Here is a 19,965-nt window from a genome sequence, read left to right as displayed (position 1 = left end):
TTTCTGGTGCTTTCCTTTGCTTAGAATAACTCCAAAATGCAGGGAAGAAATAATTCTTCCAAACCAAAATAGGATATTGTGATTTTCCCATTCCCCATATTTTGAACAGTTATCTGGCAAAGAATCAAATATTTGTTCTTTGCTACTGCACACAACGTGCTGTAACATTGAGTATCGGAAGCATACATCTAAAACGGTCCACATTTTTGTTGCAAATATTTGCGTAACCTGTTGATTACAATAGTGGAATTTGATGCAATGCTTCAGAATATATAACTGCACTGAAAGGTTTACATGCATGTTGTATCTTTTGTTAAATTAGATTGCAAGCACCTGAACAGAGACCTCACTATCTACCTTGTGTGGATATAATTGTAGTTGTGAACATTAGTCATTTGTATCTTACGATCTTTTAAGATCATGATCAGCACACGGCCAATGTATATCATAATATGCTAATTTTAAATAGAAAATGTAATTATATAAATATGTAATACAGGGATGGAAATATCCAGGGCGCCTAAAATTCCCCCCATGATGCTTGTGCTGTGCGAAGTGATGACTGACCTGTCAATTACCACTATGACTGGCAACAGCACTCCCCAGCGACATCAAAGCCATAATTGGCACGCTGGGAACGGCAGCAGCGGTGATTGACAGGTGAAGTCCGTGAGTGGGATGGGGGAGGGTGGTAATCGGAGAGCAGGAGGCAGCAGTTGCGTGAGGGCTGGGGGTGGATGTAGTTGAGCCCTCCTGTACTCTGCTCGCCCTTGCTGTCAATGTACACTGGCAGAAGGAGGGGTGAGGAGTCAGTGTGTCACTGAGACACACACACACACTCTGACACAGGCCTGCTGACGGGAGGGGTGTAGCCAGGACACCAACCCTCCTTCCCCCTCACGCCTTACAAAACACTGGCTCATAAGTATTTTCTATTTTGGTCTACCCCTGAAGTAATAGCCTCATCCCATCGACGTAGTCTTAAAACTGTAATTATATATTGTGGTTGACTTTGAAAATAGATTTGCATGTTTTTTAAATACATACATTTTATATGGTTATTGGCCAGAATATTTTTTAGCAGATTCAACTACAGTCTTTCACCTTTTCTTCTGGTGCAATAGTGCAAATGTGGGGAAAAAAATTCTGTCCGCGTCTAGCAAGGTCACATTAATCTCATAACTTGTGACACGTCCTTGTATCGCCCGTTTATTTCCACTGTTGTGCTATAATAGATGGTTGCAAAACCCACTGATGATAAATATTGAATGGAGAGTCTGATGCAGTCATGCATCAGAAGGAGGTTTAATAATGCTGTGCATTCGGTTCTCTTGATCATACTATGGTATGCTCATAAGCAGCTCGCCTACAATAATACTGCTGGCAGATGGCTTGTCCTTCACTCAATAGAAATTGGACAGTCGCGATTTAGCACAAATATGTAATTTCATAGTGACTGTTTTATTTAGGAAATTGTGGTATAGTCAGTTTTGTGGCTATTTTAAAAGATCTCGTCAACTCCCCAATGATTTCAGCGATTGGTTGCATTTTTACATTTTTTGCTAGATCCTATTTCATGGATTTTGTTTTATTTTCCCTTGGAGCCTGAACATCTGGCGTTGATTTTTATAAAGCCCTTGAGAATATGAAACTGAAATAGACCCCTGCTCTCTTTCCCACAAACTTAAAACCATGGAAGAATGTAGTAATGGTGGTTTTACGTTATGTGACTTACATTGGACATTATGAAGCAGTGTTCCAGCACACTAAAAGGTTAATTAATACAGTTTAATACACAGCCACTAAGCAATTTTTTACAGTGTACCATTTGCAGTGTAATCATTCATTATGCACGAATTAGAGATGACTTTTAATTAGAGGAAAGATGGTTTCACCAACAACTCTGTACTAAAACATTGAAAACGTGGAAATTCCAGTCTTTGGGGACTGAAAAACTCAGTAGGTATCTTTAACCCTTTCAATGCAATGCAGGCCCCTCTGGTAGTGAAAGGGATTAAGAGAATGGGTTTCTTTTTTTAAATCAAAGTATCCAGGGGTCTAATAAACACACACACACACATATATATATATATATATATATATATATATATATATATATATATATATATATATATATATATATATATATATATATATATACCTGTTTATTAGATCCCTGGATACTTTGAGATATATATATATATATACACATATATACATACACTTTATTGATCCAGGGAGAGATGTGATTGCCACTGGAGTCACTTTTTTCCCTTGTGAAAAATATCAAATGATGCGCTGGGACTTTTTTTGATTCTCCCTGTGCTCTATAAATATGTCACCTGGCAAACCATGAAACGCAAGCTTGAACTCTGTTGACCAGTGGAGCGGTCGGAAAACTTTACTTACCAGCAACGTTCCACCGCCTGGGCCCTTGCAGCAACGACTGCAGCTACTGCAGAAGCTCTTTCGAAGCAGAACTGTCGATCAGTGCTCTGCTTGGTGAAGTTGCGCACCACTTGCACAGCCATACACAAGGCATCATGGGGCCCTCACGTCAGGAAGCAGAGCGGTAACTGATGGCTGGACTTCTGAAGAAGTTCCGCAGCAGCTGTTTCAGCTTAACACGCTACTCCCAATTTTCCACCTACACACAGCGAATGGCTGAGTAGGTTTTTGGAGCCTTGGACATGTCTTTCATATTTTAACATTAAGTACAAGTTACTGTATATTAGCTGTTCTATTGATTTACACAGACCATTATTTGGGCACATGATATAAATTGACACATACTGGGTCATTCAGATAATGGTCCACATGGCTCTTAGTTAATTTACCTGTAGAGACCATCAATTGGGATATTGGGTATAAAAGCAGCACTGACTTGGGCTGGTTCTGTAGTGCGGGTGTGCGCTACGCCCGGCGCGTGCGCGGCAGTTTTATCTGGCTGAGGATAGCAAGCCATTCTATAATAGGGCCGCGCGCACGGCAGGGAGCTTGGAGCAGACCGACGAGGGAGAAGATGAGGAAATGAATGATTTTGCGCCACTACCGGCGCTGTTATGTATGTGTCAAAGTTCAATTTAAAAAAAATATTTTATTATTATTTTAAAAATATTATTTAATACAGAACACAATCTCTACACACAAATACATACACATACACACACAGTACCTTCAGTCACAGCATACACACGAAAAGCATGCGGCAGGCGCACCCGCGTTTGCGCACGGCCGCACACAGTATAGAACGGCCCTAAGTCAATCCCTGCCAATCAAGATCTGCAAGTCCAAATTCAATTTCATATTATTGTTCTGCCTCTGTCCCAAATGCTGTACGTATACTGAAAACCGAATCAGAATTCTTAGCCTTAAAAGCTCATTTGTTACAGTTAGCCTTTGATTAAACCAAGCAGTGTGATAATATTGTGTGGCTCTCGTTTCAATGCCAGTCCGTAATAACATTTGTTATGTCTGTGTGCCACAGATAACCAATTCCCAGAACAGAGATATTTCACTGTTTTTTGGTAACTCCTTTCACTACCTGATATGGCGGTTTTCCTGTAATTAGAGTAAAACAATGGGACACTGTCTATTTTTAAATGATGTGGTTTTTTTTTCCATTGCATTGCAACCTGTTTCTTAGTGATCGTTTAGTAAACAACCATTGTTATCTTTGATTGTATTATATGGCCCTAGTCAATGCAAATGATCTGCCTGATGCAATTACAGGTCACCTCCCCCAAACATTAAAACATACCACCTCAGGTAATTGAGAATTGATGGTCCTATTGAATACCTTGTGGGTTTTATCCTCCCCCTTTTCCTGTGGTCCTCACATCTGCAGTCATGTTTCCTCATCAGACTGGCAGAACCAGAAGAGCATTAAAGATAGGGTATTAATAGGGCATGTAGACATGGTAATAGAACATGATTTGGTAAATGTAGCTAACATCCTATGTGAGCCACTATTACACTTTTCTTTTAAAGCCAACTAGGTATTGATTGCTTTACACATTATACAATTACAGTACAGGGAATATAATAGACATATTGGTGCATCAAGAGCTTACTTAATAAAGAAAGACGGGCAAACAGATCCTAATACCCTGGTAGCCAACTTTGCTTCTCCCGCTAGTGTTTCTGCCCCTTGTTTGTCATCCTCGCCTTTCCCTTATATGTTCTCGGTAGGTTCTTGTTGTAGGTCTGGGGTGGGTGTCCTTCCTAAGCTCCGACACGCGTCTAATGTAACACTGGGAGTCCCTGACCTGAACAGCTTACAATCTAATAGCAGGCAAAAAGGTATAAAAAGCTTATTAATATAATTGACTTTCTTGAAAATACTTGGTCACTTAAATTTTAGTTTATAAGGGAATCTTTGTCATCCTCTTAGCTTTGGGGCTAATGATGTCTTAACCCCTATGGTGCCTTTAAGACCTTCCCTATACGTCATGAGGGCAGGCACACCATAAACACATTTGACGTTAAGGGAACGTCATGCTATTAATGCTCATTTTTTAGGGGGAGATTGCGTCCGTGGGGTGTGCTATCGGAGCCGATGTACAACCCCCTCCCCACTTCCATTCACATCACTTGGCGTCAGTCAATAACCCAGAAGAACAGTGGCACCTTTGGGCTGTTGCTCTTCCAGCACCTTAACAAAATAAAGGATTGGATAGAAATCCGGAGGGGGGGGAAAAAATACATTTTGAAGGAACAGTGTTGTTAATTAATTGATTATTATTTTTTTGCCACAATCTGACACTTTGATACATTTTAAAATCCTTTTTTAAAATTACTTTGTAAACATGGTGAGCTGAGACTTTGGAAGGATTTGATTTCCTCTGAATGTTCCTGCTTGTCACTGTGTATTCAACAAGAAATTGCACAGCCACCTATCGCCCCCTACCCTTATCTTTTTTTGGCTCTCTGAAGGGAGAGAGTTGGATAAGGCTAAAGAAAACACTTCACTGGCACAACCTTGACCCATTCAGGGGCCACGAAGAAATGTCATAGCTGATTGGAGGTTGGCAACCTCCTACTTAATTTAAGCTCACCCCCTCCCACATTTAAATGGTTATGGGCTCACTCCATAGCATCTTCCACTCAGGGGAACTTGCCTGCTTGCAGTTTGGCTGTGACATCTCTAATACAGAGTGCTTTTCCTGGTAATGTACAGGTTAATAAAAGCTTCAGTCAGACAGAACTTTGGCTTGCAGTTTGGCTGAGACATCTCTAATACAGAGTGCTTTTCCTGGTAATGTACAGGTTAATAAAAGCTTCAGTCAGACAGAACTTTACAGCTAATATTGACAGATTTACTATAAATCATTCTTCCTGTTATTAAACAGGTTATTAAGAATTTATATTAGCGTTAGGGACCCCTGATATGTGGTCTGCCTTGGCGTTGGCTCAGGGGCTTACAACAATTTTGGCCAAAAATGTCAAACTAAAAGACCATTTACTTATTAGTTATTCCATATATATTTAGGCACTGTACCGTGTATGAGTCTCACTAGATGTGCTAAAAACTGAGCTCTGTCTGTGTTTTATGTTATGTCTCTGGTTTTTTTGCCACGAAGAAATGCAATTTGTGTAAAAATAAAATAAAAAACAATCTAAGAAATAAATAAAGTATTTTGTTACAATAACGTGACACAGCTGCCATGTCATGAGGTTTGGCACACCAGGGCTCCCATCACATAGTTACTGTCATGGGCTTCTTGGTTGTTGGGTAGTAAAGATCGCAACAGGAGTGCTGAACACGATATAAACAAAAGAGATGACACTCCTTCCTTTCGCGCCATCAGTGACGTCACTATCGCGTACCTGGGGAAGCGGCCACATGATCGCAGAGGGGCTGAGACACTCTGGTGCTGTGACCCCCAGGCACTCAAATGGTTAAACAGCACAGTTAACTAAAATTTTGCAAATACTGCAGACATTTTGCCTAATTTTTGTATGATACGTTAACTAGTTGCTCACAAAAAGTATTTATTGTGCACCATGTGGGATATGTTGTAATTAGGTATTACTTGTTTTGACTTCATTGCAAATCCTGTATCTGTTGCCAAAATGGGACTCTATTGTTTCTGAAACAAAGGGCAGATGGAAGCAATTGAAGAGCTTTATTGGAAAAGTTGATGAACAGTTAGGCTGGAGCCATGGTGCCTTCTCCCGTGCGGAGGCGCGCAGAGGCTGAGGGAAAGCGGGTGCTTTTCCTGGCCATGCTAGACAGGCCGCGGGGGTGGAGGGGCGTTCCTAGTGATGTCACGGATCTGGTTCGCCCTCATTGGACGAACCGCTCACGTGACCTGTCTTGCTGATAAATCAGTTGAACTGATTTCTCACGCAATGTGCGCGCACACCGCATGGACGCGAACACTGCCTTAAGTCAGTCTGTTCGCTCAGTGTGCGTCCATCCGGTCTGCGGCACCATGTCCGAGGCCTTTGTTTAACTTGCATAATGAGATATAGCGTGCATGTATGCGATAGTTCAGTGCAAATCGGTATTGAAGTGCAGTTGTTAGTTGGTCAAGCTGTTGAACAGAAGTCCTTGTTCTGTAGCCTGTTTCTTAGATGTTTCTCAAACTTTATGCAGTGGTTGAAGTGTGACGCATATTAGGGGGCACGTACTACCACTATTTTATTTTCACATAGCTACTTTTTACTAGAAACACCATTTTTTTTAAACAAAGGGATTTATTCTAGAAATGCTGTTCTGCTTTTTACATCATAAATATTGCTGAAATCTTTATAATTTACAGTCCAAATATCTGTCAAACTGTAATAAAATCTATTTTTAAATTGGGCACAGCACTGCTACTTTCACCACTGATAGGAAATGGATCATTCCACTATGACCTTTTTTGGCAGTTTAACGCCTGTATAATATTCTAATGGGGTTGCTTGTGGCAGTTGTGGGGGACATGCAGTTACTCCTGGGTTCTTGGCCTTTGTGATCAGGATGAAGAGAAATCAATGTGTACCAAAATATTCAGCTAAAGCAGGAGTCTCTACTTGTATATTTTTGTCTTCATTGTATTTGAGCCAGTGATTCCACAGAGGTGACATGTCACCAGTCCCCCGACCTTCGGGACCTCCCCCCACTATATATGAGTTATTGCCATTGTGTGGCGACAAATACACTGGGTCACCAATAAAAAGTTGTGACGTCCTCTCCCAATAACGGTTGCCGGAGGCTTTCTGTTGGCCACTGGAGTCGGGCTGACTCCGGAAGCCATCTCGCCTGTATTCTAGCCTTGCTTAGCAACCTACTGTATATAAGAGTCGGAAGTGAAAATGCTTTTCCTACCAACTTCAGAGTTGGTTTCATGCTTTGAATACAGTATAATATACAGTTTAGTGACTGCAAAATTAGGCTCTGAATTCTACATTTAAGAAGCACAGCAAAAAATAACACTGTGTATGCAATATGCATATCTTTCTGTCGGGTACCCAGCAAATATGGGAAAACAATGTTTTTCCCGAATAGAACATTTAACTATGAAGTTGCCATAAACAAAGGGTTCTGCAAACTTGGATTCACCACTACAATATAAATATATTAAATGGCAATGTAGTTTTTAACTTGTGCTTTTTCTTAGGTTTTTTTTCTCCATTTAAGTCTAAACTAACATTGAGGTCCATCATGGTCGCACAATTTTCATTGTGAGTAATGCTTTGGATTTACATCTCTGTGCACTTCATGTAATAAATACTTTATTCTTGAGAAATAATTTTGCCACACTGTGGATGTGTCTTGTCCTTTTTTACTTTCATTATGCAGCCTGGAAAATTAATTGGCGGCAAGACTTGCAAAATAATTTAAAGCATGTGGTTTGAATACATATGGGCTCAAAGCTGTTTTATTTTTATTTTTTAATGTCCTTGTGACAGGGTGAATAAAAACCACCAGCTATATGCCTGGCAGACATATGTTTAGTCTGCAGTGAAGCAGTGATGAGGTTAATTCAGCAGGGAAGCTCATGGCAATTAGTTGAATCCCAGCTGCCTAATCAAGGTGTGTTAAAAACCCCAGGATGTGCACACATGCGGCTAGCTGGTCAGCAGACAGGAGTGAGTTACTGAAGAGATTACTGAAACAAGGTCTGTCTTTTTGTATGCTGTCTGAAGCAGGGAAATACCCTGAAAACTCTGGAGAGTGAACAGCTTGATTTAAGGTCTGTTTGCAAAGTACATTTTGATGAACTGTTGTGTCCTGCACACTGATGAAAACCTGTTTTGTTTACATGCTGAAGATAAGCTATTTTTCTTTTGTTTGCTGATGAGAAGCTATTTGTTTTTGGTGTGCTGTATGTTTTAAGGCTAAAATAAATAAGCCTTATCCAAAGAACCTGCGTGTGTAGTTGCATGTACCCTGCAACAGTCCTATAATTACAGAGCATGTAGAGTAGCTATATAACTATATATGGTGCCAAGGTGTATTACAATGTTGGTGAAAAGCGGAGGTCTCTTGTTTTGCATTATATGTACTTGCAAAAGAAAGCCTAGTAGGAGGTACATTTAATGTTTGTCCTTCCCAGTAGAAATTAACATACTGCTAGAAAAACTCACACATGTAGCCATGCCTTCTATGGCTACTAATCTGCTTTCCTCCTGGCAGTAAGTCCTGGTACCAGCAGGCCTTGCCAGTAGTTATCATGGGGGTGACATTAGGCCTGAGCATGTCCAATCATGGAGCAGACCTGGTGTCCTCCTCCTGGCTGTACTTAAGGGCAGTGCCGCCCCAAATTCGTTAGTGCCTCTACCTGCTTGAGAGGGGCAGGTCACACAGCCAAGAGCCTGACTGTTGGGCCTTCTCTGGTCCTCTTCTCTCCGGGGGTGAGTGAGTGTGTACCGTACCTCAGTCCCTGCTAGTGGGGCAGGGAAGAGCTGGGACTGCTGCGGTTGCCCTTGGCCTGTAGTGAAGTCCAGTGACCATCCTTCAGTGAGTAGCTGACAGTTGCTGCATTGGGCAGAACCCTGCCGTGTATTGTGCTGTACAGAGTGAGACAATAAACCGTTCCTGTTATCATACCTCCGGCGTGGTGTGTGATCTTACTGGGGAGAGAGGTAATCGGTTCTACCGTGGGAGATCACCTTCAGTTCCCTGGAACCTACGGTAGATGGAGGCGCTGCACTGCTAAAGATTTATGTAGGGTATGAACCCCAGAAGCCTAGTCCTGTGTCCCCACTACCATCGGCAGACTTCTCAGCCCTCCTGTTACCAGCAGGTATCATGCACCACAGACGTAGGAATGGCCCAAATCTCCCACCGGGTGGGGGAATCACCGTTACACACAAACAGCACTTTTCAATCGTCTTTTTCTTCATGGAGTACTAGTTTTGAACTTCTCAAACCCTTTCAAAATATCTTCCAATGCAGAAGCCAGCCTCACTTAGTGCGTGTGTGTCTGTGTGTTATTTTCAGCTTACGTCTTGTTTGATCTCTCAATTTGTAAATAATTGAGTGGCCATAAAAGTCAGTTCCTCTAAATATGAAAGTATCTGCTCGGCATGTTGAAATTGGCACTAGATTAATAATAAAAAAAAAAAAAAACATTCTGCTGAAAGGATTTTGACCCACAGAAGCAGAACGGAGAAATTGGTTTTGAAAGTGCCCAATAACAGGACCTGGACGGGCACACATTTGGGAGATTAAACCCGCTGTGGGGACAATTTTTTTATTTTTTTTAGTAACATAACTAGCAGGCTATTTGGGAAAAATAAGTATTTCATGATGCAAAATATGTGGCTAGCAGCAAATGGGTTTATATGTAGTGTTGCCACATTGCACAATTATCAGAATACGTGCTTTAAAACAGATTTGCTGACGTTAGTGTATAGTTGGTTATATGGTTGTAGCTTGAAGTTTGCAGGGGTACAGTAATTTAAATAACAATGTACAGGGAATATGACGGGGTCATTACTATTCTGTGTACAGTATGAATACACTTTGCCATGGGTAGTGGAGTAAGCGAAAGGAGAACATCAGAGATTTTAATGACAGTAAATATGTATATTCCATGTCTTTTTCACTTCCTTCTGCATACAGTAAATAGAATATACAGGTATATATCCTCAAATATAGCATCTGACATTGTTCCCTCCTAGAAAACACGTCATACTGCAAAAAATAAATATCAACACACTTGCAGTAGGAGGCACTCGTCAAGTATATACAAACAGAATTGAATCACTTATCTTGTCATGGGTGTCACACAGACAGTCGTAGTCCACCTTTATCCAGAGTATACAAACAAAAATAAATGGTTGTCCGCAGCACTCTTCATTTTTAACTGAAGTTTTTCTGTGTGTGTGTGTGTGTGTTGTGTTTACTCAATTTGGAGAGGCTTTTTTTTTTTTTTTTTTTTAACCAACTGGGCATGCTTTTGAGTTTTAAAAACAGTTGAAAAATGTAAAGAAAAAAGAAAAAAAAACGTTTTTTAATAACTTTTTACAAATCCAATATATTAGGTGTTTTTTTTTCCTTACCAAAACATCAGTAACATTGTCCACTCTTAATATACAACAGTAAACAAAGACCCAATACACATCCAATATGACAAATGATTTCATATAGGTAAATTCATGTTCATGTTTTTTTTTTTCTTCTTACAAGTATAGGTCATTTAGTTCAATCTTTTGTACAAAACTTATTAAGCTACAACCACACCAAGGTAAATCCTTTCAGCAGGAACATATACCACCAGTTTTATACTGTCCTTTGTCAGGGGTGAGCAAACTTTTTATGCCGATCCCCACTTTTAATCCATGACATTTCTCAGGCCCCCCCTGCCTGATGTAATCAAAATCACATGGGGAAAAAACCCTTTATTAAACGGTATACAATGTAAATACAAATACGTCTAAATACTTACATATTTCAACATTTTTAAAACAGTTAAACATTACAATTTGTGTGTGGGTTTTTATTTATTTGTATTTTTTTAGTAACATGGCTTGGGTCGGATCATTTTATCCATGGCTGGGATTATGGTGCCAGCGTCGCTGCATGCACGCACTTGTGTGCACGCGTCCGGCAACCACTGTGCTATATTTTCTTATGGTTCCTCTGCCGAAGTAAAAGCGTAAGGACAGCACGTTACGACGCATGACGTCACCCCCCGCACCACGTGAGTTTGGTGTATCGGCACACAAGTTTAACTGGAAAGATTCAGTGGTTTACGGGACTGATACATAGGGGCAATCTGCTACATTTGTTTCCCTGGCACTCTGCTTGTTGCAAGCTTGTTGAGATTCAGCAGACGGATTTGTCGTTCCCCCAAGAACACCTGGTTGATATCCGAGGACTCTTCTGGCAGAGGCATCAGCTGCAGATGAGTATCATCTCATTAGAGATTGATTTACTCTCAATGCTTTTTATCTAGCTCCACTTGTGAGTTTGTTTTTTAAAGACTATCTTCATTTTTTAACATTACATTGTAACAGAATTATGCTATGTGGCATGAGCCTCTATCTATCTATCTATCTATCTATCTATCTATCTATCTATCTATCTATCTATCTATCTATCTATCTATCTATCTATCTATCTATCTATCTATCATAGCAAGAATGTTCAGGGCACTCAGGGAAAAAGTAAAAGGAAAAAACTTATCTGGAATCTGGAGCACTCACAAATTCAAAAAATACAATTTAATGAAGTAACACAGGCATCAGGGGGTAATCACAGAAAAAAGAAGCAACGTTTCGGGCCTTAAGGCTCTTTCTCAAGCTTCTTTTTTCTGTGACGTCACGCGGGTTGATGCGTCAGCAGGGAGAAGGGAGTTACAGTGCCTGCATGCATACACTATGGTTGATGACGCTTCAAGATGGCGGTGCGTTCCACGGATGGATTGCGTGTCACCAACACCACATGTTTGTTGTTGCGGGTTGGTAAGGGTTCTACACGGGTGATTTTGATTATGTTGATTTGGTTTGGGTATATATGTTTGTTCACTGGCACTCTTTCAATGTACATCCCTGAGGAAGGTCACATGTAGCTGACCGAAACGTTGGATGAAGTGCCTTGGTTTATGTTACCTCAATACAGTTGTCGTTTCTAGCTGGCTGTGTGCTGTCTCTTCTTTCCGGATGAATATCTGGTAATACCTGCTCTGTATTTATGCATATGGGATAAGCATCAGTCTATTGTCGTTTTCAGAGTGCCTGCTGACCGTGTGTGTGTGTGTGTGTGTGTGTGTGTGTGTGTGTGTGTGTGTATATATATATATATATATATATATATATATAGAGTTAAGTTATGGTGAGTAAAAAAAGTGACAAAAACCCTCCACAGGAAAGCAAATATGCAAATATAGCTGTATGCTCATCTGCATGTCTTAGGCAGGTCTGCAACCCCGCCTTTCCCCATTATCACCCAGCATACAGCACTTCCACTGCAGCAAGGGATTCTGGGAAATGACATGCAAATGAGCACACAGTGTCACTTTTTGCCTCAATAACCATTTTTAACATGGTTCCCTATAGGCTTAAGCTTGCTGCATGGTCACAGCTTTGAGCACAGCCAGGGTTAAAGTTCATACCCAGAAAACCACCCACAGACAGCTGTTTCGACCTTGATGGGTCTCATCAGTGTGGGGTTGATTTTACTGGGAAAGCAAGAGAGGCTATGGGATAGGCTAAACCATAATACTGAGTTAAGTTATGGTGAGTAAAAAAAGTGACAAAAACCCTCCACAGGAAAGCAAATATGCAAATATAGCTGTATGCTCATCTGCATGTCTTAGGCAGGTCTGCAACCCCGCCTTTCCCCATTATCACCCAGCATACAGCACTTCCACTGCAGCATATATATATATATTCGAACAGTGTTCTCTGCCAATGCATGGATGTGAAATTTGGACCCTAAATGCAACGATAATTCAGAAGCTTCAGACAACTCCGGGGTAGTTAGAGATGTATGCTGGGTCTTGCCCGAAGACACGGGTAAAGAATGAATGCATTTGAAAGCAGATGAAAGTCTGTGACATCATAACATAAGAAGGGTGAAGAAATTGCAATGGGCCGGATATATCGCAAGAAGAAATTACTATCATAGGACAATGATGGTACTCGACTGGATTCCAAGACTGACCAAGACGACAACCAAAAGTACGATGGAAGGATGAAATCAGAAAATGTATCAGTGCAACATTGAGAGAGGAGGCCTTAATCCAGCAGTGGCTCAACCAGGGCTGAAGGTGTGTGTTTTATGTATGTATTTATGATTAACTGTTTGTTTTAAATAATAAATACATATAGATATAATGTTGTCTGTAGCAATAGTCCTTTACCTGCCCCTTTTTGTTAGGCATTCAGACCTAGATTTAAAAGACTATGATTCCTATCCTAATAAGGAAATGGTAGAGAAAATAACCTACAGTAGATTAGTACTGTACTTCCTTTTGTTTTGTTGCAACTCCTGGGGCTGTACCATGCCATTCATACCACCCTGCCACTGGAGAGGCTATCGGACTGAACCCAGTATATTTTCGTATTGGCCTTTTTTTCCTAAGACCTCACTGAGTATGATGCACTCATCAGTTGCTTACTAATACAATCCTGTTTGCCTTCTAATTTTTCTGAGCTTGCAAGTCTTGGACGTTATAAATAATATAGCATTCAGAGGGTGGAGTAATTTGATTTTAATCTTGGAGAGAGATTACACTGTAATTTTATCATCCTGGTTCCTCCCTTCATCCTAGTCTTAGGAAATGAAGCAGGACTAGTGGTGGTTGATTTAATGTTATATTTTCAGAAAGTGCAAGGCATAATTCATATTCCGTTTTTCTTCACTGCTTTGTCATTTAATTTTAGTGTTTCCAGATTGGGAATTCTAGCTACGTGGCATTTTTTAACTTTTAAAGGAACAATTCCACATAACTGGCAGACAAACAAACAAACAAAAAATTAAAGGATTGCTCCATAGAAGTATCTTTCTTAATAGTTAAAGAAATCAAGTAAAAGTAATTTTTAGTTTAGGAAGGAATACGTTTTTGTTATTTTTACAGTGTCTTTATCAAATAAGAGTTGCAGACACTTTGTTACATTACAAGGAAAGAAAATAAGTGAGGATTGAATTTTTACCCATAGATTTTAACAGTCAAACATTATCATTGAAGCATCTACGTTTACACATTAAATACAGTGTACAGCCAAAACCATTAGTTGTCTTCGGACCATCAAAGTTACTGCCCTTTTAAACAGTAAAGTGATCATATGTTTTTGGATAAAATTAGCTGCAGTTGTTTCAAATAACCTAATTTGAAGGTACAGTCCTACTTAGAAACATAAGTTCTAGTTGCAAAATATAGGTGAAACTAGTCAACTATAAGACCCCTCAATACTTTTGAAAATGTGTTTTCTAGTTCAAGGCAAGAGTGATACAGCCAATAGTTAGTAAGCACTAATTAACACCTCAGAGCAATGCCAATAACCCTTCTGGCAGCACAGGGGTTAATGGTGTCCATTAACATTTATAGCTGCTGACCCCTTGTGCAAGCAAATGCTCTCTTAATCTCAGAGCATACGTGTTATCAGAACTATAAGGAATACCGCCAAATGTAATGTATTCTGACTGTGGCTCATAGAGCATGCTTCGAAAATCCCTATGACCCTGGTGGTGAGTAAAGTGTGCCTGGTTCTGTGCACTGTTGATGGCTCAGTAACCGAGCATGCATTAGCCTCTAAGAACTCATGTAGGGAGCACCTGCCAGAGTGAATTTCCAATCCAACATCTCTAAATGTATCTCACATTACATTGTAATAAACTTGTGGCCCTTCGACTCCTAAATGTCTTCTGATCCCAGGCATGTTTGGAGAACTAGTTGAAGAGCCCTGCTATTGTATGTTCGAGATGTCTGTAAATCAGCTGCTGTTTCCTCTCTTGCTAGAAATGGAAATAGATTTATAAAAGTATACCGATATATTTTCTATCTGTTTAAAAGGTGGGGGGAGAGGGAGAGAGGGAATTGCCTTTCAATATTATATATTCAGTAACTGAAGTGAGATGAACGTAGGGGGCCTGGAGTACCCTTAATACCAATATACAAATCCATAGTATCGCTACTGTAGCCATGTCCCCTTGGTCCCCCTTGTCTCCCCCTGAGTCCTTATGAGCTTGGCCCTGAGTCTCTACCAGCTTGTGGGTGCTTAAGGGAAAGACCCCTTAGATAGGGACATTTCCACATTAGCTAATAGTGTTACGGACGCAGCCAGATGCCGTGCAGAAACTCATGGTGTGGGACCAGACCACCACCACAAGTTAGAGACTCTTAAAGATGAGACCCTCCAGCGGGAGGTCACCCCACGCAGAGGCGGACTCCTTCACTGACGCCGACATGGGATCAGACTGGTCCTGTCATCAGTTGGTGGTACCTGGGAGCTGGAGTGCCCATCAGGTATCACGCCCTACAAGTGCACAAACATTCTGTGGGTAGTGCTACCACACACTTTGGGGTGGATTTGGCTCCTGTGGACACCGGGTAGTTTGGTGCCCGAGCTTGCTTACAATAAAATACAGAACAGAACAAGACTGTTACGACTAAAATGTCTGCTTTGAGAATTGCAATAATTTCTGACTTTTAATGATCCAACACCTTCCAGATAATAAAGGATTAAAACTGTGCGGTGTGCAGTGACTTTCATGGTGACGGTTAGTATAGGCAGTAGCATAGCTTAAGTAGGTCCTAATTGCACCAGACCCATTTATTAGGAGAGGAGAAGAAACAGTTGGCCCGGGAAAAAATAGACGTGCAGACAGCACTGCAAGATGCAGAGAGAGGGCTGCAAGAAGAACGTGTCCCCCTGGAGCAGCGCACACAAGCAGAAAATATGCTACAGAGTCAGCTGCAAGAACTGCATACACATCTGCAGGACACGAAAGAGAAATGGGTGAATGCTGAGGAAAAGCAGCAAGTTCTGCAGGAAGAAAGTTTCCAGACTGCCTACAAGGTAAAAATGCTGGAAGAGTATTTAAGTACCCAGTGTTTCCCCAAAGAGCAGCATAAGGAGCTGAAGGCCACACTGAGCATAACCAGAGCCTCTCTGGAGGAGGAGCTTAGAGCCCAGGTAACCCTGTATGAGAGGGAGCACAAGGCGGTCCAGACACTGAAGCAAGACTTAGAGGAGCAGAGACACTGCTCCATCCCTAACAGCCAGTACACCCAAGAGAAAGAGACTTGGAAAAGACAAGCTGCTGAGACCATAGCAAAAGAATTTGCAGAGCTCCAAGACGTGATGAGGGATGCATGGAAGCGAGCTCAAAATGATCACAGTGAAGAGATGAAAGCCCTGAGAAGAGAATTGCAGGATGCACTTAACCAGGGATCTCTCACTGAGGAGTGGAAATTGCAACAACACCTAAAAATGAAAGAGCTAAAGCTGACAGCTGAACACACATCACAGTATCTCACAGCGCTGCAGGCGCAGATCGCTGAGCTCAAGACACAGCTTGCAAAAAAAGAGAGGGAGGAGGTGTCCGTCCGTCAAGTGGCTGGCCTGACACTGCGCTATGGGGTCAAGATGACTGATGCCTGCAAAGTGTTGAATCACACAGCCCATGAGAAGGCCCGGCTGCAGCTGGACAAGGTCTGGGAGGAGTACCGGCAGCTACAGGTTAGAAATAAAGAAAAAGAAACACATTTAAGCCTTGTTCCAAAGAAGCTGAACTGACAACTGCTTTGAGTGGGAAAAGAAGTGCAGAAGGACAGCTTCAGGAGCTGAAAACTCAAATAGCTGGTCTTTCATTGGGTGATGACACGAAACGGCAGTCGCAAGAGGAGACCATGGAGAGCGAACTCTGTGTCCCCACTGACTCGTGGAAAGGCTGCACCCGTCCTTGATGCCCACGTTCCTGATGTCTCTGCCTCGGCATTTGGGTTGAATGCACCCATTCAGAGGTTCTTTGCAGCACCCAATGTACCTGTTGCTCCTGTGATTAAGATAAATGCACCTCTCATAGATTTCCCATCAGCACTTGACGTACACACTAAGTTGGCCTTCCATCAAGGTTTCCCTGAAGAGACTGGAGGATCGTCCGGAGAACGCTCTCAAGAGGGGGGAGTAATGTCAGGGTCGCCTAGACCTCCTGCCTAGCCATACTGTAGTTCTTCTTTGTCTACCTGGTGTGCTGCTGCCTTCTGTGTGCTCTAGGGTTCCTCTGTCTGTCTTCTTGTTGCTCCTGTCTCTGTGCTTTATAGCTTCTGCTTCCTGGTTGGTTCAATTGCCTTTGTTTCGAGTCAGACTCCTATTGCACATGCCTCTGTCTTTGATCCTGATCTGTTCCTGTATTGATTCTGTTCTTGGTAAAGGCCCTTGCTGGTATCTGGCTTGTCCCTGTTTGTTCCCTGGTCTCAGTCCCGGCTCCCCGGTCTTAGTCCCTGCACCCCTGTCCTGTTCCAGTCTCCTCGTTGCCGACCTCTGCTTGTTATCCGATTTTTCTATCTGCCGCCTGCCTCGGACCCTCTGATTGTGACCCCTACTACGCTCCTGCTGTTCCGGCCACCGAGATCCTACCCGCCACAGGAGTCTCCCGTGACATCTTGCTACATCTCTACTAACCAAATTGCACTGAGATTCGGGTTAAAACACCAAGAATGAACTGCAGTCTCATGATGACATGGAGCCAGGTTGGCAATACTATATGTAAGAAAAACGGTTACACAGAGGCAAACAATTATGGTGCACTGCTGAGCAAAATAAGGGCTAGAGCATACAAATTAAAAGGTGAAATTGATTTATATGGCAGCATAAAAGTAGACATAGAGGATTGTTATTGGGTTGCTAGGCAATACCAAACATTTTGTCATGGTTGTCTCGGCATTGTCTGCCTGAGCAACCTGTTGCAAAAGCAGTGCAAACACTTTAATTTCTTCATCATTTGACAGATATTGAACTTTATTTCATCATTGTGCAAAAGGATGTTTATTTTACCTAGGCCAAGAAGATTAAAATATATAACGATCTACCTCATGTCTCAGGCCTGTAGATGGCATGGGTAGGCTTATCAAATGTCAATCAGTTGCTCGTCTGTCTGTTTTCAGACAGTCTTGCTTTTAGAGAGTCATACTCGCTCCTTTTTAAATATGAGTGATCTTATAGACTTGTGAGGTCTCAACCTTTTGTAAAGAACCTTTTTTGGAACAAAATTACAAATCACACTTATTTGGGTCCGTGTTGTAAATCCCATTCCTTGAAAGACTTCTGTGATGCATTCTTAGAATCATTGGTTTTATAGACTTTAATGTAATCTCAGTCTTAACTATTCCGATGATTTTTGTTTGGTCCATAGCCACCAAATCTCACTCAAATTGGGTCTTTGACCTTGCCAGGTGTGCAGGCAGGGAGCAGATAGATTATAGCACTCTGTATCTTCGATGAGGGCATGGAGAACACACTCCTTTGCACCTTTTCCTAATTATCGTCATTAAATTACAAAACTGTTTAAATTGATAAAGGAGTTGTGGCACACATGCATTCTTTTGCTTTATTTCAACATGTATATATGTGCTAAATTTGCTTTTACTTTTAAATGTATTTATATCCTCTCGGTTGTTGCTCTACCCATCTGTGCTTGAGAAAATAAATGCATTCAATACTTAAATACTCTGATTTCTGCAATTACTGTCTTGGGTAGAACTACACCTTAATTACCTGTGTTTTATTTCTAAATGCTTATTTTAGTTTATAAACTTCGTAATTGTTGGCGGGTAAGAACTACTTGACCAAACTAGTCTGACCAATCTCCTATCTTCTGCAATACCTCAGACCCTAGTTTTTTTTGTCATATTTGCACCTCTGGTTACGCTACTGCCATATATCTATCTCGAGCAGTTTTGCATTCCCATACTGTATTTAGCCTATCATCTCTGTTGGGAATCTATTCCATAAATCTACCAGACGTTTTGTAAAGTACATTGTCACATTAACCCTTAGTTTGCCACCCTCCAGCTTCATGATATGCCCTCTTATTAAAGAGGCAATCCAAGCTCCGGAGCTGAAGCCCATTATTTCACAGATCTCCGTAAGGGTGCCAGTAGCCGCTTGGCTAGCAGGGATCATGTAATGGCTGCTTTTCAAAGTTACCGCACCCTGCGAGTCAATGGGAAACTGTCCATCCGGTGATGCTTCCTACTGGCCCATGTGACTTGGGGCTTAAAACTTTGCAGAGATGCCGGAACCCCCTTCAAATGTCCTACCTTGGGAAGCAGGGGGTCCCCGGAGCTTAAATTAATGGGGTTGAACGCTGTCAAAACACTTATGTACCCCTCTCCCCTCCCAGCTGTACATGTTGAGATTATTTATCCTTAATGCTGTATATGTCACCTAAACGGTTAATGTTTCTAGAACATGATGAAGTAGGTTTTCTGACGTTTTGTCCTTTTCTATTACAGCTATGCCCTGTCGGATGAAGCATATAGATCCCTGAGGGACCAGGATAAGGATCAGTGCATATTGATCACAGGAGAAAGTGGAGCTGGAAAAACAGGTACATATTTATTCTGTAAAGGCAAGAATACTTCTTCCCACACAGGATTTCTAGTGTGTTGTAGATGCTCTTGCAACAAACAAGACCTGCATCCAATTGTTCAATAAGCAATTCTGGGGGCAAAAAATATTTTTATACATAATTGGAATCGGGGGTCCTCCAGTTTTGAACACTGCTATCTTCAGCACCGGGGAACCCCTGGTTATCGAGATAATTATCGTGGTAGTTGCCGGTGCTCCTTGCTGTAGAAAACATGGTGGCCACGGTTTCCCTATAGGAAGCCACAACCAATAATGTATACAAGATGTTACATGCTGGAGTGCTTTCATAAATCATATGTTGAGCGATTAGAATGCAAATATCCAGGTTCTGGGTGTGGAAATGCAAGCAAAGTTAAGAGGATTGAACTATACTGACATAGGGTTGAGCTAAACAGTGACATTAAATGTGCTGCTTTGAATTTCATGCTT

The 19,965-nt window shown here is 41.5% G+C and overlaps 1 protein-coding gene across 5 annotated transcripts in view; it reads left to right on the top strand.

Annotated features, from left to right (window-relative positions):
• The window catches only part of MYO1B (myosin IB), a 193,420-nt gene that overhangs the window by 47,164 nt on the left and 126,291 nt on the right, over positions 1–19,965 (top strand). For all 5 annotated transcript variants that reach the window (XM_075608349.1, XM_075608350.1, XM_075608352.1 and 2 more), the window contains one exon: positions 19,401–19,495. In XM_075608349.1, the coding sequence (XP_075464464.1) occupies positions 19,401–19,495 (95 nt within the window). The remainder of the gene's footprint in view (positions 1–19,400; positions 19,496–19,965) is intronic.

Source organism: Ascaphus truei, chromosome 7 (assembly GCF_040206685.1).
Source record: "Ascaphus truei isolate aAscTru1 chromosome 7, aAscTru1.hap1, whole genome shotgun sequence".
NCBI classification, from domain to species: domain Eukaryota; kingdom Metazoa; phylum Chordata; class Amphibia; order Anura; family Ascaphidae; genus Ascaphus; species Ascaphus truei.
This window is presented reverse-complemented; position numbering and strand designations above follow the sequence as displayed.